This window comes from Galendromus occidentalis, unplaced genomic scaffold, assembly GCF_000255335.2.
Source record: "Galendromus occidentalis unplaced genomic scaffold, Mocc_1.1 scf7180000077446, whole genome shotgun sequence".
NCBI lineage: Eukaryota > Metazoa > Arthropoda > Arachnida > Mesostigmata > Phytoseiidae > Galendromus > Galendromus occidentalis.
Genome location: NW_003805434.1, coordinates 1,292,593 through 1,309,332, shown reverse-complemented (window position 1 = coordinate 1,309,332; position 16,740 = coordinate 1,292,593). Strand labels below are relative to the sequence as shown.

The 16,740-nt window shown below is 51.3% G+C and overlaps 1 protein-coding gene across 1 annotated transcript in view; it reads left to right on the top strand.

The window, feature by feature from the left end:
- Positions 1-16,740, top strand: part of spir (spire type actin nucleation factor) — a 105,924-nt gene that overhangs the window by 60,900 nt on the left and 28,284 nt on the right. The window contains exons 3-6 of the mRNA XM_029111500.1: positions 5,250-5,532; positions 6,996-7,084; positions 15,764-15,889; positions 16,163-16,267. Of these exons, the coding sequence (XP_028967333.1) occupies positions 5,250-5,532; positions 6,996-7,084; positions 15,764-15,889; positions 16,163-16,267 (603 nt within the window). The remainder of the gene's footprint in view (positions 1-5,249; positions 5,533-6,995; positions 7,085-15,763; positions 15,890-16,162; positions 16,268-16,740) is intronic.

Below are 16,740 nucleotides of genomic sequence, written 5' to 3'. Positions count from 1 at the left end.
GATGCGAGATGAGGTATCGAAGGAATGAAAATGCCTCGATAATTCCGTCTCGTCGTCCGGCTGGTGAGCAGTCCGGCCGGCTACTCAATCAGTAGCTGACTCGAATCTTGATCACTCGTTCGCCCAGAAGCGAACGATCGACGACTGAGCAAGAGGGAAACTAGATCACAAATTTCGACCTTCCCCTCGGAGTCGAGCAGGACGAGGGAAACCCTACGCTTGAATTTTACGGATCAATCTACTGGAGAGGCCAAGCTCGCGGAGCATCAGTGAAGACTGTCGTCGTCAGCCCCGATGGGGAAGTCCGCGGAAGAGTGATCGGGAGAGGAAAACTCAGGGACAGGGGAGCATATTATGGATTTCCAGCGGAATCGATTCGAGGGAAATCAAAATTCCTCATCGATGATAGCTGGTCCACAACATTATCTGATGAAAGATCACCGGTCGCTGATACGGAGCCCCGGATGTCTGCGCGTTTGGGACAGCAGTCGCCGCTTCAGACGGTAGTCCCGACGGCGAGAAAGCTCTACCCGAGCATGCGAGCTTTCCGCAACGAACCCATTGAACTGAATGTGCGGATGAGGAGTTATGAATAATAATTAGGGGAATCAGTTCGAATCGTCATGGGCTTGTTGTCCCTCTTCGAGCGGCCGTCGGCGGCAGCGTCTTCTCGCCGACGGAGACCCGCGCGTTCGGTGCAGCGGGCGCGGGTGCGTTAATTGCGTACAAGTGCCGATTTCCACCGCCCGCGCCTTCGAATCACCTCTTCCAGGCAACGGCTCCGGAGACGGAGAAATAGAAGACAACGGACAACATCGTCGGTGGCGGACGACGGTGTTGCAGATAATTCCGATGCTGAACAATAACAATGGACGGTGGCAAAAGTTTCGAGATAACCGGTCTGACGCTGACCGACTGCTTTGGCTGCTGGGTGATTCAAAAGTTCTTCACACGAACGATTAGAAATCTGCGGTGTGGCTTTTTGTTCTTCTTCGACAGCGCATCAATCGGCCGCACAGCGTGTTGAAGGAGCTAATGCTCCGAATCAAGATGCACGCAAGCGCTGATGACGATTGTCTGCGGGTTCGCGAGCCCGCTCGCCCGACTTTCCGTCCGCAGCCGCTCGGTCCAGGCTGTAGACGCCGAAATCCATGCATCATATTCAACATCATTCATCCGCAAGGATCTACGTTTTTCCCTTGTCCTGATCCGCGGGGTTCGGTATCCGGCTGGTCAAGCGTCATATGTGCCCGGTTCCTGGACGACTAGAGTCCTGAATCGCTTCGGATCGGACGAACCCCGAGGTTTTGGGAAACTCTAAACGAGTTCCACGGCCACTTGAGGATAGGCCATAAGCTCCTTCGGGGAAATTGACTTACATGCCCCGCTGATGTTGGAGGAAACAAATGGAATGGGAAAAAAACTTTCCAAGATCTTCGTACGGGGTCCGGTCGGTATGTCGCGACGGGCCGCCGAGAAAGACCTTCTGCCCAAGAGAAATCAAGTTCCGGGTCGGCGAGCACGCGGAATGTCGTATTCGTTTACCGTACATGGTTCTCGCTGCGTTGCATCTCTATTTGTACTTGCACTTAGCAGTAAATCAACGTTTTTTCCGTTGTGGAAATCCGTTTCTCCGCCTATCAGTCACTACCACCTTCTCTCCGTTCGTCCGTCCGTTCTGCGGAAGTGTGGAGACTTCAGATCGGGCAGTACCGTCACCAAGCGTAGGGAATCAAATCGTGTTACTCCACGTTGACTATTAGACATTGGACGGAGTAATATTTTACGGCGGTTACCGCCACCAGCATAGCGGCATACCGAGTTAGCAAGCGCCCACACGCTTGTCTGAATTACTTTCTTCGTTTGTTTGAGATAATTAAGCTTTCTCACACTGCCCCTGCGTGTCTAACCATCAATCCCCGGCGAACGTTGCTGAGTAGCTCGAACGTCACCGTCGTTGTCGAGCCCATATTTTGCCGCCTCATTTATCGACTCATATTGACTTATCACTTCATCGAGCGCCCATGTGAGGGATCCAAGAAGTTTCGCATCACCACGGCGTTTTTTTTTCTCGTTTCTCGCTTCTCGCTCGCATCATGGTACCTTCAGGCTCATCATCGCACTTGATGACGTCACGCTCTCTGAGTTGACGGCTCGTCCGTCAGACCGCGCGCGCGCCGCAACCCATCGACAGGAAGGAGCGGAGTTCTTCATTTCGCTTTATCTCCTGTTCGTCTCGACTGAAATTCGCTCGACTCCAAAAGAGCGTCTTTAGCAGAAGCTCGCGGCTGGCGCAGGCACTGAGGATCAAGATTCTTGTTCTGAGCGCTCGCTCACTCCTCATTGTTTCCGTCGCCGGCTGTTGGAACCGTCGTCCGCCTCAAAGCTTGGCGGAAAGACGACTAACCAGGATTATATAAATTGCTCCATCTGGAGGAACATCTAACCGTACGTCGCGCACAAAGTGGTTGTTGTTTTCTGTCGAAAGGAGCTCTCGGGACCCAACGGCAACGAGTTTCATCAACGGATGGAACGAGAATTTGATAGTTTAGTGTTTAGTGCTCCAACACGACTTTGGCACTCTTTTATTCGTTCGTTCATTCGCCCGTCGAAGACGGAGCCGCCCACCTCTTCCATAATAAATTAATTCGCGATCTATTGTTAAGACTCGCGCTTCAGGTTCGGAGATACGACTTTCCCTTTCTCGAAATCCACTCCAGACACGCTTCTTCCGACGGATCCTTCTACTTCCGCATTGTTGTTGCTGTCGTCGTCGTTGTTGATTTCTATCGAATTCGACGCCGCGGTTCTTCTGACGTGCCTGCGCTGTCTGTGAGCTCCGATAGTTTGCTGTCTGACCGGTGAAATCAGCCGGTCGGTCGATCAATGAGCGACCGATCAATGAGCCTTTCACCCACCGCCGGCGAAGTCTCCCCGTCCGCGGCGCAGACGCAAACGACATGAGGAGATTTTTTGTGATGTGTCAGAGTCCTCTCATCCGTGGTCCTCGCGCGTCTCCAATCGCATGCATCCAGATGGCGATCCCGCAAAAAGCGTCACTCACCCTGTGCCTTCGATAGCAGGAGCCAAGGTGTATGAAATTCGAAAAAAGTCAAGACCTTCGAGGTTCGGGAAACCGCTCGCTCAAGGAATAGCGTCCGATTGAGGTTTCGAGCTCTCGCAGCTCGAGGAAGGAATCAATGCTATGTATGAGGGTGAAGACTTCTCCCCGAGATCCGCTGCTACGGTCTGTGGGCACGTTACGCGATCGATAGTTCCACTGAGATCAAGTTCCTGGTGCGGAAATACTTTCGATGTCTTCCGAATCCACCGAGGTAATTTCCCCGCGAGTCTCTGTATACGAGTCTTGAGCGTGTGCTCGACCGATACACGGTATTTAGCATTTAATCCTTAGCACGTCGTCTAAGACATGAAGTCACGGAATTCGCGAAGCGGGTCGAGTTTTCTGAACGTTGCTTCTCCATAGTCGACGGAAAGCCGAGACCTGCGGCCGGATTCCTGCTCGGTGTTATTTGTGCTCAAGTCGAATATATCTTCAGAAGATGTTCTCTCTTCCTTGTCGAAGCCTCCTTTTCGTCGCCGTGGCTGTCGAAGAGATTCGTTACAGCTGGCTAGTGTTTCTCGGTGAATCAACTTCAGCGTAGCGGGAAACGTCGGCTAAAGTAACATGGACGATGACGGCGAGCGATAAATTCTGTTTGCAATTTGAAAAGGTTTTTTTTGCTCCTCGTGGCTCTCTCGGCTCCCGCTAACGAGGCGTCACAAAGCAGATAACCAGCCACAGACACCGTCGCATGATATCTACGAAGCGAAAGACAGACGAGTCGCGAAGAGATTCGCACTACAGACAAGCTCGATTTCTTCGAGTTTCTTTTTTTCCGGTCGAACCCTCGTTCGGCTTTCGTTTCCACTTCAGCCTGAAGTCCTGGAGAACGGGTCCACAAAAGGAACGTGAAAATGGCGTCCGTGCCATACGGCAGTCTGAGACGATTTCGAGTCAAGGAACCGCCAGACCGAGGTCCAATTCACACGTTGATCGAAGCCCGCCCGTTGTCAATCACGATCGGCTGACTGTCCAACTATCGTCGGCAAGGAATGGAGGAATTCTTCCAGATGAAGATCGGAATGCATCTTCAGATTTAGTCATCAATCGAGCTGCATCTTTAGAGCGAGTTCTCGGTGCTGACGCATTGCCAGACCGCCGACTCCAGTCACTTATTCATTCACCTATCCATCAATCAATCAATCGTCTCATCCATCAAGATCCATTCATAACTTATGGCTGATATGACTGATAACTTCGATTGACACTCATGGAAAGCGGCGGCTTGACAGTCGAAGATCCAGTCGGGCTTCAAGTCCGAATATTCTTGTCGCGTGTCTCTGGAGGTGTTCCGGACAATAATCCAAACTCCGCACCTGGCATCCAATCCGCAATTTTCTCTCACTATTCTTACGCCCGATGTTTTTTTTTCTTTGCCGACCGAAAACAAACAAAACTTTCAGTTTCGAAGGGCCTTTGTTCAACCGTTGCTCCGCATCCGTGAATCCGATACCGTACGGAGATTTTGGGCGTCGACTCCTTCTGCACCTTTCACCAAGAAAACGCAGAATAAACTATCTTTCGGGGCGGAGCACTCCGAAATGGGACCGCTTTCATTCCGATCTGAAAACCGAGGCGAAGGAATTGTTTGGATTGCTGCTGAAGAGTTTATCGCGTACGAGATGAGTCTAGCCTCAAGTGTTGCTCGTTCTCCGCTGATACGTGTTGCCCATGAGGAAATCGGGGCTCGGATTCGCTGATCGTTGTCTCACCGTTTTGTACGTGTGTCCGAACGTTTTTTTCTTCGCGGACAAATACAGGGGAGGTTCGATTAAAGTCCCATGAGGTAGCATACTTGTTCTTTGTGTTTCCAGACGCGTTTGGATGGGGCTAATCCTTTGCGACGATCTGGGGCATTTCATAACGCCCGCTAGCGGGCAGGCGTGCGGAACGTTCCGACATATGATTTTTCGTCCGATTTCCACGAAAATTTGCCTCTCAGTACCCGAACTTCGAGGCAAAGGACCGATAAGCGTCATGGTTGCGGCAGTATGGTCAATGCACGTTTCCTCGAACGGCCATCGGATTCGTGTCGGTCCCCCAGCTCTCATACGGGGAATGAACGCTGACTTTCCGATTCTACTCTGTAAAAATCTCTAAAATTTTCTCTTCCCTTTCTTTGCAGTTGGTACAGAGTGTAGGAGTAGTCCTCTTCCGAGCTTTGGATTTTCGGTTGGGTCCCGACGAGCAGCGATCTCTCAGCCCAGCGATGGATCTCCTTCTCGATAAGATGACGTCGGCGTGCGAGGCCGATCTCGACTCGGAATCCCACACGACCCACGTCCCCGTGCACCATCACGCTCATCCACGACTCGGTCCGAGCGGAGCTTTCCTCCGAGACGAGGATAACGACTCAGAAGGTGGCGGAAGAAACTCCGCGGCCGATAGCGAAGGCGCTTACGATGAAGGTATGTCAAGTATTTAATTATCGCCTCATTATCACTCATTATTACTCGTATCAACTCGATTGCGACCTGAAACTGTCCCCGTGATGTGTGTTTAATGATTTCTAAATCTGAGCTCCGAAAATTAAGCGCTAGAGCCGAGGAAACTTATCGTGAATGACAATGAATGGAACGGACAAAGGGAGCTGCCAGGAGATAGCAGACTGTGATAAAAAAAAATAAGTAGGAAACGTCTTGGCGCACATGGTTGCACGCATATCCGTCTCCGGAGCATCGATAAAGAGGTGTCAAACTCTTCAGCGGATTGACGTCTGCGCCAGAATGTCGGACGTCTGGCATGGTGACACTTCATTATGGTAATGAACTACTCGCTCGGCCAATGGTTCCGAACGATCGACAATGGCAAGCGTCTTGTTATCATGCTTTAACATAACAGGGGACAAAGACACCCCTAATGGAGACACGCCACTCGAATGGACGAGTGTTCCTTGTTTCCCCTTGTCGTGGGAAGCAGAGGGAGAAAACGTTCGTCACCTTCTGAGGATTTTCATACGGATTCCAGGGCGAAGGAGAAAGTGAAATGCAATCAATCCGTCCGGGAAAGCCCGTTGACACGATCGATGAATTCGCATCGACCCCAATGGTTTTCGCTCATCATTCAATCATCAGGGACCGCTGTTGATCGCTAGTTTTTGAAGAGCCGCGGCGGCAATAGCTTCTGAAGCTTATCTTTAAACGATTTTCTGCTTATTTTCCCGTTGTGCTTCTTCTCTCTTTTTCTTGCTGATTGCTCCGCGATTTCTTCTCTCACTGGTTCGCGGGCAGCGCATCGTGACTTTTTCTTAAGCGATGCTTTTTTGGACTTACGGCATTAAGGGGCTGGCCGTCATTAGGACCGTTCCAGCTCACGGTTCATCCCTGCGTCGGAGAGAGTCATTTCGGGTGATGTTCCGAGTCGCTTTCTAAGAGATCTCTTCTTGCCTTGCAAAGCGTTCCGAGCCTTGGCAAATGGGGTAGCCAAACCAGTAACCGCGAACTGGATACTGGACTTTTTGGGAATTGCAGCCTGGCGAAATTCCTAATTCTCCCGCGCGGTTTGGCCGGTTGAGAGTCAGGAATCACCGACTGAGCGACCAGAGTAGCGATTCTCCTTCGCCGTCGACGCTTTCCATAATTTTATGACCGACCGTTTTGGTCCCTTATATGACCACGTGACCGTTTTATGTGTTTGTTGCTCTTCTCACGAAGGGTTCAAACGTGTCGAACTGTTCCCGAATCTGCGACGACAGTCATGCGGGCACCCGTTGCGCTGCTATCGATTTCTCACCGAATCAAATCAAGTCTTTTGGGCTCTGAGGAACCGGGGATCGGTTCCCCATCTAAGGGAACTTGACTCCAAGAATTTCGCCTCCGTGGAAGTTTGTTTCCTCAAGTCCCGCTATAATTAAGTCTTCTTGGATTTTCAGGAATCCACGACGTCGAACTCGATGATGAGACGCGAAGTGGCAGCCCTGACGTCGAGAGTGACGGGCTCACCCTCGAGAAAGTTATTCAAGTAAGTGTTCGCTCTTCGACTAAAGTCGTCGAGGCTATTAGTTTTCACCGAAGTCTGTTCTAGTTTTTTTCTTCCAATACTATTCCGTTCGGATCGCCCCGACCTAGAATATCCTCGACAGAATGCATTCGTTTAATCAATGCATCAAAACGCCGCACCGCGTAGTCGTCGGACGGACTGACTGACTTACTGATTGACTGCCTGTCTGAAAGACAAGTCGTATCGGTGAGCGGCCCGCGCAATGTTGCCGGTTGCGGGGTGCGGCGCGATATGATTTGAGACGTTTCGAAAAGCTTCATTATTGTTTCCTCTTCGTCAAGTCTAGCAGTCGGAAGTTATCCAAGGGAGTCCGTCAAACAACGGCGCGGCACAGCGAGCTTGAAGTGACAGTTTCTCGCATTCTGCTGTCTTTCGTGTGCCGTAAGGCTGCCGCTACGACAATGAAGGTTTTGGTTCAGATCCTGCTACCGCCAATACCAGTTCTTATTATTGTTTCCGAGGAACGCAAGATCTGACCTGACGACTTTGTCGAGCTAACCTAGTGGAACCCATATCTTCATGTGATTTTCGCGAAAAGAACTTTGATCCGCATACCTGGCTATCTTTGAATTTCCTCCCGGGGGCGCCCGCAGTTCAGAAAGTCCGACGCCTTTCGACGAGTTGGATATTTTGTCTATGGCTGACCACAAATCAATTTTCTAATGAAGAGGTGGCTCGTCTGGGATTTTTTCTGATAGTTCCTCTGTCATCGACGCATGACATGAGCTCTGGTCATTTTAGGGTGTGTCATTGCAGCACTTGTCAACTTCAGATTCCTCGGAACTTGTTCCTTGTTCGTCTCTGCCTCGTCTGTTCTGACGCCCCCTGCCGTGAAGCAAATTCGAATACCCACAGTCTTGAAACGAGGTCCCGCTGAACATGACGGTAGCCGGATCGTATCAGAAAAGTCTGTCCAACCCTTCTCTCGATCGCCTAGTTTTTTCGTATTGAATTTTCTAGTTCCGTCGCGCGAATTCGGGGAGATTCCGCGCTCATCCAGAGGAATTCCCCGCTCGTCGCTCTCGAGCATTGCTCCAGGGGTCCGTGACCAAGCTCCCATCCCGATCCGAGGCTGGATGACGACTTGGCCCGAAATTCGGAGATTTGAACTTTCGACGCTCCGATGAGCGATTCCACTCCTATGATGCTTTCGTGTTCGAGGATCATTCCATCCCAGCTTTGGATCACTCCGATTCACCTCGGATTCGGCTTGATGTCCGTGGAGCGACTCACTCAGCTGCCGACACCGATGCGGCCAGTACTGCTTCCACTCCTGTAAAATCTGTACTTTCTCAGCCCGATACTTTTCGGTCGACGCTGAGTCATCCATTGTGTTGGACACGATTCGTTCGGGATGGGCCGAGATTCAGAGGAGCGGACGTTTCGAGTCCGAGAATGATTCGGCCGACACAGCGCTCATGTGAGAGAAATCTCTCGTCTCGATGTAATCACCGGTAGAGTGACGCCCGGCTACAAATGCTGCGATTCAACAATAGGAGCCGTAACTTCATGGTGATTCGTTTAGGCTGGCCGCTCGGTCGGTTCCTTTCCATCTTCGTTTTTTGTCTCTCTTTTTCTCACACACGCAATGGCAGAAAAACGGATAGCCTACCGAAGGACTCACGGGAAGACACGCCGAGCGGCTGACCCGTTGAATGAGTTCGTTGCTGATCAAGTGACTCCGTTGTGAGATCCCGTCGGCTGAGCCGGACCGTGTTATCAAATGTGTAGCGTCCGAAGCAGCGGAGAGATGGATATCTTTGTGCTGTCGTCGTCGTCGTTGAGAATCCACGACATGACCACTCGGTCGGTGTTGCCTCGGCTCGTCTGCGGGTTAGACCGGCCCCGCTGATTCGAACCCCGGTTCGCCTCGTCTCTCTTTGACTCGACTTTGACCATGACGGAGAAGCAGAGTCACATAAGATCACAACGCCGACCAGAAAGACGACGGCGACGACGCGACATGCGATTAGGCTCTTAGTGTGACTCGCTCGGAGAAGCGCTGATTGAGTCGGGAATGGCATTTTCGTCTTACCGGTCGGCGTTCCCCGGCCGCGGAACATTCCGCTTAAGAGGGAACTCCGAACCGTTGTCGTGCCGGGCGACACTAGGATCCGCAAGCGAGGAGTGGATTCCGTCGATGATCCTTTCATTTGCTTGACTCCGAGTCGCCGCCGATACCGGAGTTGCCATCGATGCCGACCGACAAGTCATTCGGTCGGTCGAGCGGTTTGAACACACGTCGTCGTTAACGATCTGAGTTCAACAGCGGCTGCGCCGTGCGTTGCCCATGTGACCCAAAATGCTAAGTACTGAGTGTAATGGCTCGCTGTTCCTCGGCGTACAGTGTTCGGTGGTCTTCCGAAGCTTCTCGAGCCGGCTCGCCGTGTTGCAGTCGCCGCCACTGCTGCTGCCGAAGTTCCGGCCGCCAGGAGCAAGCGACGGATAAATGTACGAGAGCTTCTCTTGCTTCGCCAAGATGTTGATGATGACAACATCGACGATGATGCTACCGACGAGAGTCTTCCTCTCGTTCATCGAGCTGTCATACGCTCTCACGGGGACGACCCAGAGCAAATCGGCAATAATTTCACTACTCCACCTTCTGCTCATGGAACCGGTGGCTCACAGACTCGCCTCGCTCGGCGTTTTCTGGATCGCTCACGTTCGTCCGCTCGGTCGATGGTGATAGCCCGCCGGAGGAACTCCGATTCTCTTCGATGTCGGGACGACTTCGGCGAACTCGGAAGGTCTCAGGGGTAAACCGAGTTTTCCCTGGACAGGGTGACCTGGGAGAGATGAGGGAGCGGAGGATGTGGAAGAACGGTTGGAGGAGGCTAGGGGGAAAAGAGGAACCATCGGTTACCGGCGCGGCAACGGTCGCGGCGGCTTCAGCAATTATCCTGATGGAATCGTCGGTATGAGAAAGAGAGCGGGTGAGCGCAATGTACAAGAGGTCGCTCGTTTGATCGCGTCGTCCGAGGCTTCGTGTAGATTAATGACGTCGTCATCCATCTGCAAGAATTGCTCCCTCCTTTGGCGTTCGGTTCCAGGGCTTACCTTTATCTATTTCGACTCTCCTACTTTTTTCCACTTGATTCTCGAGTGAGATCGTGGTCACTAAATACTCTATTATTGTGATCATCAGCGTCATTACAGGTTTTACTGGGTTTTTCGATCCGCACGAATTCTGTAATCCGATGCTCATCGCTGTCCCCCCGAAATTTTCCAAAGGTGCTCATGGCTGACCTCTCTGTTGTCTTCGATGAGCCGTCTTTCAGTGGGCAGTCGATTCTACCGAATTTCCGCGGAAGCATAATCAGGTTTCTCCCCTCGCGACTGCTTGTATTCTGTAAAATCGCTCTTCTGTTTGCCTTTCGGCCCGCAAGATAATGGATAGCGTTCGATTTTTCGATGTCAGGAACTACGAGTGCCGGCGTCGTGATGGTGTTCTCTGCGCGCCGGATGAACGGAATCAGGTGTCTCTGGAACGGGATGTCTCAATATCGCTGCCGATGGTTTTTTTCGGTATTTTTCTGCTTTCTCACGGATCACTGATAACAAATCATCCGGCGATTAGCAGCGTTATCTGTTGAATACTTGAGGAGCCCACTCCACGGGTGAAGATGTACTAATTTCGATGCGAAGATTGATCATCTAGCTGCCGTATTCGGCTCATTCGGTGAGCGCCATCGCATTCCTCTCGCGAGAGAGCTCAGTTTCCACGAGGAAATTCTCGATTCCTTACGCCTGCTCCGCTAGGGCTCCTCGACGATGATATGCGTCGATAGTGGCTGGAAACCGTGTATACATACCATCATAATCATAATTCTCAATAAAGGAGGGCGATTCAGGGAGTCATAAGATGGAAGGCTCCGGGAAAAATCGGAGAGTACCGAGCGGATCACCAATTATGTTGTTATTAGAAAATATACGGCGTTGTTTGGACTCTCCGTCAGATTGTGGAAACTGCCATCAGCATCGTCCCTCGCCTCTGCGTTCTTAGTCGTTGCGTGCGTTAGGAGCTAATCCCGAGTCGGATCATTCGAATCATACGGTTGTCCACAGCCACGCTGCTCAAGGTCCTAAGTGGGAGTTTGAGCCTTCCAGACTTCACAGTTGTAGGGCATTCGGTTTCTTTCTTTTGATTTGATTGTCTCTACGCATACCGAGCGGGCGAATGACAACCGGCAGCATTCAATGTCTCCATTCGTTTCCGCGCTTCTCGCGTCAATCGACTGAAATCGACTGGATGCGAATTCTCCTATAAATCTTCGCGTCTGGTTGAAGTTTTTTGCTCGACTTCGAGAGCCTCAGCATTGATGTGGGAGTCACGCAAGGTCATCTTCCGCGTCATCGACTCCTTCACGGGGTGGTGGGACGCCTGAAACCCGCCGGTTTTCTGTCACGGAAAACTTCCGTCGATGGGACTAGGATATCTTGACCGAATGAGCGAAGTATCAGACTTGACGGACTAATGCTTGGCCAGACCGGGAGACCGATTTGCGGATACTTGTTGGGCTCCAACCACACTTCATGAATATATGAGCCGGGACACTAAAGCGAAACTTCGCCGAAGCCCTGCGAAATCCTGAATGTAGGAAATCCGCAGCAACCCGTCAGACTCCTCCGCACTGGCTTACCGTCCTGACCTGGCAGAGTGCCCTAAGGATCACGCACGATAATCGTAGGGCAGAAAGGTCAGGAAACGGAGCGGCGAAGCGCGTCATAAGTCATAACCATGCCTTCTGGAGGAAACTCTTAGAGCTCAATTCTCGTGTGCTGCTGTTTGGATCGCGGCTCCGAAAAACTTCGTTCACGCTGTCAGAGATGGAGCAATGGAAGACTCAAGCGTTTCGAGACTCCCTTCATTTGCCTCAGCTCCGGAGATAGAAAGCCTCACGAAATCAAAACCAGCAACTAGCGGTCGATGTCGACAGGGGTGAGAACCCTCATGTCAGACCATTCGATTTCGCACTCATGTCATCGATTGATAGAGATATCGGGTGTGATATAGGAGTAGATGGAAAGGAAGGAATCGAGCAGCCTATTCTGCCGATGATGTCGTCGATAGTAGTAATCATAGAAAAAAATACTCGGCCTTTGCGCAACTGTGATGAGTAGAATTCCGCTTTTGTTCATGGCAGGACGAGGCGGCGGGAGACACGGACAGCCCCTGTGGAAGATTGGATTCGGCCGTCAGCCATGCTTTCTTGTTGTTCCGGGAATACTGAGATTCCACTCCAAATACCGGTTCGCTAATTGAAGAGAGCTCTTGATCGGAAACCGAGAAGTTGTCCCATGCACGATTAATTTATCCGACGTCGGCGGGCGTTGCGTATCCGCAGTATTTCATCAAACCGTCGCGCGTCGCGTCTCGATCCAATTGTGATCCGATAGACAAACCGTTGACAATCCGCTCGCTGACCTTTCGTGTAAATCCCTGACGATTGAACCGGATTTGAAACTGCGGAAGCTGTCCATGTTCCCGTGGCGTCTGCGGGCCGTGTCAACAAGTGAGTGCCATCCTCAGTTTCGACATGCGACCGAAGCCGGCGTCATGAATCGCGACGTCAACTAGAACTGCCGCACGGGGATTAAAGAGATGGCACCGGGAAGAGCGTCGATCCTGTCACTCATCGGATCCCGCGATGAATTATTTCTTAAACTCCGTGCCTGCACCGCAAGGGAACCAGGACTCAACTTCAGGAAAGCTAATTCATCGGAAAGCTCACCGAATCGATCGATATCTTCCGTACGATTCGTTTTTCGGCTGCTTTCTCGGTGATCCCGTCGGCTCATTGACTGACTCCTAAGCCCGAATAACGGCCCTGCTGAAGGACTGGTGTGGGTTGAACGAGCCTTTGAAACAACAACCAGCCACGACAACATGACGGCCCCGCCAGCGCTCAGTCCTTCCCGACTTCCGAGCGGATTGATTTCGAGAAGCTTATTGAGAAAAATATATATCGAGCTATTCTCTTCCGACCGCTCTTGAGGATTTCGTCTCGGTTGCAGGCTCAACAGATTTGTCACCTTCACCTTCGTTCATATCATATGCCGTCACAGGTAGGCTGTGACACGGCAAAATTCATTTTTCGAGCTGAATGCAGCCTTCGATCAGAAGAAAATATGGTCCTGGGCGAACACCACATATTCTCGAGCTACTCGGACATCTGAATGCTAACTTATTCATTCGGGTCACTCGATTCATGGAGCGGCTCTCCTTGGTGATTCAAAGGCTCAGAGAGCCGTGATCTAAACGGGACTATGCTCGAAGGTCCTTGGATCACGCGAAGACATCGAAGTTTATGGAGCGACTTGTAATGTCCTGGCTCCGTCCCGAGGTCATTGAAAACTCTGTCAAAACTCCGGACGTACGTCACGTATCTCCTTCGATTCTCTCATTCGGGAACAGTCCCGTTGCCCTGTGACATCTCCGGGTGAGTCTTCTTCATCTTGGGGGCAATGAAGCAAAATTGTCCCTTCTCTTGTGTAACTTTCTGGCAGCCTTTTCTGCCGAAAAAACACACGTGCCGGTACCTATTACGAAATCTCACGCCAGCATCTGCATGAGACCATTTGTTTCAATGTGTCTGCCGTTCTGACAAAACGCAGGACAGAATCGTGGCGACTAATCATCGGAAACACCGCAGCGGCGGAGGCCTTGAGACCTCAAAACTTAGAATAGGTAATCGATATTCGTATGGAAAAGAGGAGACGTGGTCCCCAATGATGAACGTTGAACGGTCTAAGGATCAATTACACACGAAATTCAAACCGCATCGGGAGCATATCATTTCGTGCGGTAACGACATGCAGAAAATTCTGACAGGTCCTTGAATTGACCAAATCGGGGATGAGGAAAAACGTGTGACGTAAACCGGAGAAACGTTGCTCATCTCACTATCGGGTAATCATCCAATTCGTCAATCAAGCAAGTAATGCTGCGATTACTTTCGTCGTAGCTCCGCGAGCTTGTCAGCTTTCCAGACATTGAAGATGACGCCCGCCAGACGTATATCGCTGTCTGTGCGTGATCTCAGCTGATCCCGCCTCGCTGAAGATTCTGTGACATTTCTGTAACTGGTTCAACTCCGCCGGTCTGAATGGGTTCCCGATTGAAACGGTTATGGGAACGGCATCGAGAAAACTTCCGAGAAGTGCACTACACATCGCGTGGAATCGAAATCAGTTTCACGGATGGCATCAAGAACCTGTGTCGGAATGGTTTCGGGAACACTTCCACGAATGTCACTGGAAACGATGTCGTGGCGGTATTAGCCTAAAGAGAGCATTGAAGTCACGGGTCGATGCCGCGAAAATTCTGCGATTTTTGATTCAATTTCGGGAAAATCGGAATCGTTCGGGAACGGAATTTCGTGGGATGATTTTTCGAATCAGCCTCGTATTCGAGGCAGCTTCCTGCGACCGTCCGCGGGGTTGGCCGACTCCGAACCCCGAGTGGGGAGAATCGGTATCTCTTCGAGGGGTCCTGTGTTGTTCTATCACCTACCCGCACAAGAACGGATTCGAATCGGTGATCCGGTTGCAGAAAGAGTTACGTATCACGAAAAGCGACGTCTCATTCGGGATTGAAATCACGTTCTGGTCCAAATCCAAAGAAATTCTGCGTCAATTAATCAGAGTTCCTTTCAGTTTTCTGGTTCGAGTGAAAAGCCGCATGCCGCTATTTGCTTGGCCGCCGGCTACACGATTCCGTTTGCTGTAGATAATCAAAATGAAACAAAAACATAATGAGCGTGCAAAGAAAGCGACTCGCGGACGTGCGTGCTCGAAAGTACGTGCTCACGAGCTTCCTCTGAGCATACCTATATCGGAGTAAATCAAGAGGCGTCTTTCAGCGCCCAGACCATCGGAATGAGGCTCGAACTTGGGCTGGAAACGTCTGCGTGAGCAAAGGATATGCTGGGCGTTCTTTGACCGATCGGGTCCACCGTTAATCCCTCGATGCATCCGGTGCGGTGGACTAGTGATCGAACGATGGTACCTCCACGAAGTTTGCGTGCAGTGCGTGTGGGTCTGACGGTCGCTAATTAGTCGACGCCGATGATTTCACCAATACCTAATGGGAGATGCTTGCCGAGAGATTGCGCGAAGCCTTCTTCCGTGGTCAGTTTTGGCGCCAGATGGAACTTGTCGTCTGGCTTGTGTACCGTACATACACGAATTCTGTGGTTGGAATGCTTCATGTCAAATGACAACGGAGATCAGTCGATAAAGTCCCTGTGAGCGCTGACGACTGCTTTCGGACCCCGTATCTCGTTTTGCGTCTGAAGTGTGCTCGATAAGACTGTCCCTCCGAAACTTCGCTTCTTAGCTCCCGACAACCTGCGGGGATTGAGTTGCGCATCTTTCCGCATCTGGTATTCTTAGGGTCGATATGGCCCGAGAGACTGCCGCCAATATCCACCCCTCCGCGGATGATGATAAATGACCTGGGACGGAATGATAATTCACGGTGGTAGGAGCATGGAGAGGAGTATGAGCAACGATATTGGAGGAAGGAATATATCCATAGAGAATTTTGAAGATCGAGGCGAGACTGTAGCTTTGCACCCTCGATCTCAAACAATACATCCCGCATACAATTCATTACATCGACATTTTCCTTTACAGAGATGCAGTGCGCATATGTCATTGGGAAATCAGGCGGATTCGCATTATAGAGCAGTGTGCCGGGCTTTCGTAGCCGAATGGCTGGAGCTTACTACCTTCCTCAGGGAAGTTTCCAAAGGAACCAAAGTGAGTATCTCCCGGGTCCAGTTGATTAGAAAGAAATCGTTGCGAAACGCGGAGAGCTCAGTCAGAGTTGGTCTAGCGAGTTACCATAGATCTACCTGAGAGCTTTGTAATGGGCGGGGTCAGGGATGTTTTTACCTCAGTTCCCTAAGTCTAGCGGAGGCTGAGGTATGCCTGTGAGTATCCGAAGGCTCGATCGCGAAGGACTCCCTCCAGTCATCCCGCTCAGTCACCTGATTCCGCGCACTAATTTTGTCTGCTCCCTCCCTCCAACAGGAACTTCGGAGCAAATCGTACGAAGTCTGCGCAACTGGCGACGACGACAGCTCCAGCAATCTCGACGAGCTCGGATTCCAAGACTGGGCGAGACTTTGGGTGCAGGTTAGTACTCCGCAATGATTGCGACTCCCGGTGAACATACCAGAGCTCAGCGATTACGGGACCGCAGTCGGAATTTGAAATACGGAACGGTTCTCCCGAAAAGGCGGGACTTGAACTTGAGCAGAAATCCGGACTGCCCGATTTATAGCCTAGATATGGCGAGAGCGAGAACTTCGTTTTTGATGGCCTACCTTGTCCCCGGGCCTCAACGGTCGGAGTCTGAGCAAGCAGGGGCTGAGAGCATCCGTACGGAGCTGCTGGAGTGGATCATTCAGAGCCATGACTCGGATCGTCCTCTCACCCGATCGCTAAAGGGATCACCTGTCACTGACCCCTACTTCTTGAGACACTGACTTCATGGAAATCAGCGGGCTGCACGCGGGAATCGAGCTCGCGCCCTCCCGCTCGAGGGGAGTAATTAGCCGCGTCAATGTATCCCGACTTCGATGTCACCTGCTCGTCTGTTTGTCATT